The 8,094-nt window shown below is 30.9% G+C and overlaps 1 protein-coding gene across 2 annotated transcripts; it reads left to right on the top strand.

Annotated features, from left to right (window-relative positions):
• Window positions 1-5,418: 5,418 nt before the first annotated feature.
• On the top strand, window positions 5,419-7,009 carry LOC119678349 (activating signal cointegrator 1 complex subunit 2 homolog). Of its 2 annotated transcripts, XM_038090132.1 has the most exons (5): window positions 5,419-5,682; window positions 5,743-6,057; window positions 6,123-6,667; window positions 6,725-6,761; window positions 6,838-7,009. In XM_038090132.1, the coding sequence occupies exons 1-5, from the start codon at window positions 5,438-5,440 to the stop codon at window positions 6,974-6,976; spliced, it is 1,281 nt and encodes a 426-aa protein (XP_037946060.1). In that variant the 5' UTR covers window positions 5,419-5,437; the 3' UTR covers window positions 6,977-7,009. The 2 variants fall into 2 exon arrangements, with proteins under 2 accessions (XP_037946060.1, XP_037946059.1); XM_038090131.1 differs by having other exon boundaries at window positions 6,123-6,761.
• Window positions 7,010-8,094: the final 1,085 nt, after the last annotated feature.

Raw genomic sequence — 8,094 nt, 5'->3', positions numbered from 1 at the left:
AGAGTAAGGAAAAAGGTTTAAATATTTTAATACTTTTTTAATGAAAGTGCAGATACAAGCAGTGCAAAATGTGCAAAATGTGCAAAATGTGCAAAATGTGCAGTGCCAGCAAAATAAAAATATTAAAATTAAAATTAAAAACATTACAGAGCAAAATAGTTGATATGCAAAATTAACACAGCCAACAAGTAAAATAAAAATTCATTTAAATTTTTATACTTTCATTATTTGAGGTTTTGCTATTTGTTCTCTTAAGGACCCTAATATAGTGCACTCTTATTCTTTTAATGAACATGAATATACATGAGTTATCCTGTCCTACTTATTTGTAAAATATATTCTCCGAAATGGTAAACATAATATTGGCAGTTGAATTTAAGTCAAATGAAAGAATAAAATGAACTAGTCTTGCAAAAAAAGGACATCAGGAAATGCAGTATTATAACAGAATATCCACTTAACTTGTAGCAACAGGACTTTAATAACTGAAATATCGTTGATATGACAGGCTATTCACTTAGTTTGTGTAAACAGAATCTCAACAATTGTGATATTAGTCATAATAAAGCTGTGGGCTACATCCTGGATGCATTCCTCTTCAAAATACTATTACCATGAGATTATGTACTATTCTATACACAGTAGTAAATGCCGGTTATTGGCAGAAATACGCCTCGTTCAGATATCGAGTTGTTGGCGCCTATAATTACGTTGATATTGTTAGGGATTTTATTTTTCTGGGCACCTGAGTAAGTAACAACAATGTTATTATATTGATCACTATATCAGCGTGGAGATCAACGGACAAAAACCATTATTAAATGGTGATTACGGAAGAGTGGTTAGAATATTCCCGAGGTAAGACTTCTTAAGACAGGTAAAAGATGACTAAGATAGAATAGGAACAAGTCAAAACTGGTTGGAGTATAAATAGTAACAAGTGAGTTCCACTTACGGTATCTGAGCGGAGGTGTAAATCTAGTATTACGGGGACAGTATCACCAGCTTCAGCAGTTTTGACCTACTAAACTTGGCGGACTTAAAGTTACGCAGGTATGACTACATTCGTTACTTTCATTCAATAAGTAGGGTAGATTTCATCATCAGGTGTAGAACAGTAGAGGCATTAGATGGGCTCAATTTCTACCCATGTAGGAAACTATAACTAAACATATACCTGCAATTGGTGCCGAATCTCTAATGGGAGTGTTATTGTTGTGTTATACAGAAATGTGTTTTAAAAGCGCCGTGTTGTTAACCCTTTATGCCAGGTAATTACATTAAAAAACTATGGACTACGTCAATTGTTACTGCTATAGGCTCAATAAAAAATACAATGTGTCCATCTAACAGAACCATCAGAAGGTATATGTAGCGAAAACGTAGATGCTATTAGAGAATGTAGGAGCAATACTAGCAGCAAGATCTGTGATTCTATAAGACTTGGCGACAACTACCGTAAATATATGAAACACAAGCTTTATAATGATAATTTGTCATTGGTTTGGTCATGTCGTAAATATGGGAAACTATGCATGAGTGATAAACGTATTCGAAGCGGTAACCGATAAAAGAATATGTTGGCTTGTTGCACCATGTCACAGGTGGAGTTAATAAGTTAATGGACTGTAGAAATAATGAAATTAGAAGGGAAGTCTAGCGAAGGGTGCTAAATCAGGCTAAGAAATGGATTGTAATAACTAAGTAAATAAAAATAAAACGGAATTATTATTATGGTTAATTGTTAGAAAGGAATAGTATCTATCTTTGGCTGTGCAGGACATGGTGGAATTTAGTCGGCATATTAATTTGCTAAGGATCTTTCACTAATATAGGTTTTTCAATTTCTGAAGTTCATATTCTTCAAATTGAACGCAACGTTTGTACAACAATTGAGTTTTGGTCTTCGTTCACACTTTTCTTCAGGTATTTACTTAACCAAACTTGGGTTTTAACAATTTGAATATTGTGTTAAGATCAAAAAATTTTATTAAAATCTACATTTTTTGCTTTTATATTATGTATATTGGATTAAAAAAATGTTTACATTGTCAAAAAATATTTTTTATAGTATATTACCACCATTTGGATCAAACCTTGCTACATTAAAATCCACTCTATTATTTTTTTATTTATATTTATCTCTATTTGTTTGAAACGTGTCTGCAATATATGACCTTTTGACATTTGAAAATGTTGTGTTTACGATGAAGTCACTCCATATGTTCCAGTTCAAAAGTTGAGCACAAATTGCCTTTATCTGAAGACATTACTACTTGACTTCACCGTATATGTAGAGTGCATTAAAAACCAACACATAACCCTGTGAGAGAATTATTTGACGTCGTCTTTAATATTCCTTTTTTTATTTTATTGTAATATTCTGTAGTAAATGAAGTTTTATTATAACTGTTGTAGTTTTTATGACTGCAACTAACCGAAATGGGCGTTTAAATTACTGACGCACATAAAAATTTCAATATGCCTGCCTTGCGGGTCATTAGAGGAGATTTTTTAATTAGAGTTAAGTTGTGATTTATGAGCAACTATTTATTTCAAAACCATTTCTCTCGTACCTTCACGGCATGCTGTTCACATTTTATTACTTCTTTTATTTTACTTAAACCTTTATAACATATATATATTCCTTTTATAATTTTTAGAAAATTTATTCAAATTTAATTTTATTGTGAAATTTGAATTACTTTTAAGTTGCATTAGTTGAGCAAATGCCATAATTCATTGTGATGTATAGCATTTGCTTTTGACATTAACGATATGGTCGTTTATGAAAATTAAGTTTTTTAATACTCAATTTTGTTCGATTATAGAATTTTCCACAACTTCATGCCGCTCACAGCTCATTTTCACAGTCAATTTGAGCCCTTCCTGCGCGGGCGTTCGAAATAATATGCATAAAATGCGAGAATTCCAATCATTTACGCGATTTAATTACAACGAAATTAATGAACGTCAAAGTGCATTTTCGTGTGCGACAATATTAATGATGGCAACCCATTTCGCTATTGGCAATATGGAAATCACCAGTACAGTTGAGCGCATAAATTACACCAGCATAAATTGCAGCACGCACTGCATTCGCCATCATCTTTGGTGATAATTTCCATCAACGGAATTAATTAAATTAATTTGCAATTGGCAGCATTTGTTGTTTAGATGAGTTTTGAGAAATGAGAAAAAATCCAATGAGAAGTAAAATTATTGCCCAATGTTACCACAATAAAAAAAATTTAATTTTTTACTTAAAGTTAAAAAGTCAATTAAATGCTTAGCTTAATTATTGTTATAAATATTGACCCAAAAGTAAGCTATATTAATCTTTACGCTGTACATGGTTCAAACTATTTGATAAAGACTATGCAATATCGATAAATAATTAAAAGAATTGTGAAAAATGAGAGATACTACAAAGATTTGGTATCAAAGAATAATACCTCGTCAACATCATTACAGATGGGTTAAAATTCTAGGAAGGAGTTAAAGACGACGTCTACTTTGCTGAAGTAAGTTGATATCCGCTGTGCTTAGGCCTAATTCAACATAGTCTTCTCGTCGTTCTCAAACTCTTCATCCATTTTTGACATGAGTGTGAGTCGTATAAGCTCCCTGAATACTGTTGTGTGTTTCAGGCAGTCTCTATTGCTTTTTAACAAGATTTCCTGTTACTAAAACTACGGGGCTCTTAATACATGTATCAGTATATTGCGACGATGAATACCACATTGGAATTCCAAGAAATTTCGCCGGCACCAATTGAAGCAAATCGTTAGAATATAGTTCTGCTATTGTTTGGGCCAATGCACCCAGTTGGAGACGCAAACTTTACATCGAATTACAGAAATGAATACAGTCATTATTCCAGTGCAACTCTGAGTTTGAACCACAGCCACCACAATACTCCCATTAAGAGACGAAACTTAATTGATTTGCATTAACCTTGTAGAAAACTAGACGAACATATGCTATAGACAGGTGTTGATTTATGTTGTTGTTCAAGCGAAAGATCTGTAAGATACACTTGGTATTTTAAGTACTCGAAAAGTAGGGTACATGGTACCAATTTATGCGTATAAACTGAGCTTCACTAGCAGTGTTGAATGAAGAAACTGTAAGAAACCGGAAATAAAAGAAATGCTGGATGATCTGCTTTGTTTTTGTTCGGTTCTCTCGAAAACTTGAACTACATTCCTTGCTGCTGTTAGGTTGCTGTTAAGAGATTGATTTTTTACATAAAGTTTTGTTTTAGTTATAAAAGTTTAACCTAACAGATCCGTACACTAATAAATAAAGTGCAAAACTAATATGAACCTGCCTTCCGTAAAAGCGATTTCTTCTTTCTTCTATTGGACAGTTATACTTACATTATTCACCAAAGTCCTTTAAACTTCTTTTCCTGTTTGTTACCGTTAGTGAGCCATTCATTCGAATTAGCATATGTAGCACTATATGTGAGCTATGGCAATAGCTAAAATATAGTCTTGGTAGAGTCTTGGTAGTGTAAAGCTTTATAGTGGACAATCTATCGTCCTTTTTTAAGCTTTTTTTACTTTTGTTGTGTGGAAATGAAGAATTTTCAATGTGTTAAAAAATATACTGAAAGTCATTTATATTCATCTTATAGGTATTATTTTTTTAGACATACTTTGAATAACCCCCTGTTTATATAAATATTCCCTCCGTGTCTTTATGTATATTCTTCTCTTTGTACGCCCTTTCTGTATTGCTCTGAGAGTTCAGAACTGCTATGAAAAAATATTTAAACTTAATCGAATAGAAAGTGATATTATGTTATATTAATATTTGTTTTTTTTTTATATATCAATGAAAACAAGAAAATATTCTACACTTCCTAATTACAGTTATTATAATTTTTTATATTAAAATTTATAAAATTGAATTTGTATTAAACTTAAACTTATGCGCAGTTTAATTTACAGAGAAGTAAATTTAATGCAGTTGATATGCTTGAAAAATATGCACATAAAAATTAATTCATAAATTAATTTATGTTAATAGATATTAAATATCAGAAGTAAATTAACTGCCTTCGTGTTCTATGTTTAATAAGAAATATAAATCAATAAAGTTTTACAGTATTTTTCAATTCAATAACAACCGCCAGTTATGTTCTCTGGGAAATAGTGAATTTTAATTAGTAATTGATCTATATGAAAATTTAACAATAAGAAACCTGAAATATAAATTCAATAATAAAATTGTAGTATTAGAAGCTAAGTTAGATTTAGTTGATCTAAGTCTGTAGTTTCAGTTTGTCGGTTAAAGTCAAAGCAGTTAACAATAATCACGGAATAGAAGAACTTAAACAGATACTAACTATAATAATATATATAAATACTGTAATTATTTTGTGAATTATTTAAAATTGGTTATTTTAAGTCATATTGTGAAAAAAATAATGAATTTCATGAAAAGAGAAACTATTGTAATTTTTTTGATATTATTAAATTTACTGACTCATGTAATCGGGGACTTACAGAGAGAGGTTGCCACTGGCAATGAAAATTCAAATGAAAAACTTTTACATATATCAAAAAGTAAAGAACCTGAAAATGTTCAGGAAATTTCTACTATTACCTACAATCCTACTGAGCAATCTGCTAACCAGAAAGCACATCTATTCCAACACACTCAAACTAACAGGTCTGTTTAAAATGTTCATTAAGTGTTCACACGTATATAGTCTATTTAAATGCCAATTAGTGGTAAGGAAAAGTTGCAAGATGGCACAACAATAACAAAAACAGCAACAACTGCAACAGCAGCAGCAACGACAACTGCAGCAACAACAATTACGACAAAAACGACAACAATTACAACAGCAGGAACAACAACAACTACTATAACCACAACAACAATTCCAACACTTAAAGAAGAAAATTTATATAGTACACCTTTGCCTCTGTTAAAAAATACAGAAATCAAAAATGTACAAGATATCTCTGTTGCTAATAAAAACTTTCTAGACCAATCCGCAAATAGTAACTATCATCCTACTGCTCACGCACAGTATAATAGGTTAGTGTCTAATGTATCGAAAATGTGTCTCTGAGATTTTTAAATTCTATTTTATTCTGTTTTAGTGCAGAGAAGAAGGAGAAGAATGATGCTGTTATCATAACGAATAGAGATGAAAGTCTATATAGTAAACCCTTACCTTTGCTAAATAATGTGGAACGAAAAAATATTCACGAAGTCACAGTTGTTAATAATAGTACTATAGAGAAACTTCAAGGAAAAAAATCACATCAATCCCCAGCTCCACAATATCAAGAACCGAATAATGATGATAAAGCAACGAAAGAGAAACTTCAAGGAAAAAAATCACATCAATCCCCAGCTCCACAATATCAAGAACCGAATAATGATGATAAAGCAACGAAAGAGAAACTTCAAGGAAAAAAATCACATCAATCCCCAGCTCCACAATATCAAGAACCGAATAATGATGATAAAGCAACGAAAGAGAAACTTCAAGGAAAAAAATCACATCAATCTCCAGCTCCACAATATCAAGAACCGAATAATGATGATAAAGCAACGAAAGAGAAACCACAAGGAAAAAAATCACATCAATCCCCAGCTCCACAATATCAAGAACCGAATAATGATGATAACGCAACGAAAGGTACGGATTTCAAAAATATTCCGGAAGTTTCTGTTACAATTAATTCTACTGAAATAGAAAAAGTGTCTACTACAGAATCTCCACACTATGAGAGGTTCGTTTTTATTAATATTTTTTAAAATTTTCTAATTTTCTAATTTTCTAATTTTCTGATTTAAATCAAATTTTAGTGACGAGGATTACGAAGTAGAACCATACGATTCATCAGAATGCGTTAATTGTTGCAATAAAGGCGAGTCCCCGTGTACTGATTGTTGCGATGTTACTCCATATCTAAGTACATTTGTATTAAAATCTTCAGGGGGCTAGTTTTATATTAATATAACTAATATATAATATCAAAATTTAAATAAAATATATTTATATATTTAGAATATATTTACATTAATTATAAATATCATTTAATCAATAACCTAAATATGTATAACAATCAGCACAAACTACATTATTATTTAACGAATATTAACATTAACAAATAATAACATTAATAATTTGAATAAATTTTTTTGTGGAGATATTTTTAAAATGCAATACTGACATTGTACTAAAATGCAATACAATGTCATTGAAATTATAATATACGATTTTACATATATAGCGAACATACGACGGGTTTATCTGTAGCTGTCTAGCTCTAACTGCAAGCAGCAAGATTTTTTTTTAGACAGGAAGTGCTCAGAGTTTGAATTTAAAACATCATCCGTTTTAAAAATATTTCAAAATGGTCCAACAAAAGCATATAGTATTACCGTGTTAGGGAATGCATCGTAGTAAAATAAAAGTGAGTGGTTTATTAGATAGACGACTATAGCTATAGCCACGTATATAACTGCTAAATATTAACATTTATACTCAATTGAATATAAAAGAATTTGTATGTAATCGTGAATGAAGTTTTAACTCATTTTTATGTTAGATTTATTTAGTTCCATATAATCGTTCTAGAGAGCAACGCTCTTTATTTCATATAAACCTTTGCAGAATCGCAGGTAAAAATACTTAACTTTATTAAAGTAGTAAATATTGTGTATTCGTAATTACTGGCATCTTTATTTTTCTTTTTAAAGAATTATTTATACAGTATTCAATTTTTCGGTCATCATTAACTGGACTATTTCGACTGCCTTTTAACAATCCATATAATTGTAATACAAGTGTAATACAAGGTTTATAGTCAATTGTGGACGAACTTGTTAGAACGGTTTACCCCGTACATAATAAAGGGATATGTAATAGCGTTAATCAGTTAAAAATTCGTGAAATTGTACGTGCCATAAAAGTAAAACTTCATATACATAACAGGATGGTATGAGAGTTACACCTCGATCTTCCCCACGTAGGGCCAACGCCTCATAGATGCAACTGTTTTGTTTAGAGAATCATTTTCTATGCTGAACGGAATTTGATATAACGGAAATTATTCCTTT

The sequence above is a fragment of the Teleopsis dalmanni genome, chromosome 2 (genome assembly GCF_002237135.1).
Source record: "Teleopsis dalmanni isolate 2A chromosome 2, ASM223713v2, whole genome shotgun sequence".
In the NCBI taxonomy this organism is placed as follows: domain Eukaryota; kingdom Metazoa; phylum Arthropoda; class Insecta; order Diptera; family Diopsidae; genus Teleopsis; species Teleopsis dalmanni.
The sequence above is the reverse complement of the archived record's forward strand: the minus strand, read 5'-3'. Positions and strand labels throughout refer to the sequence as shown.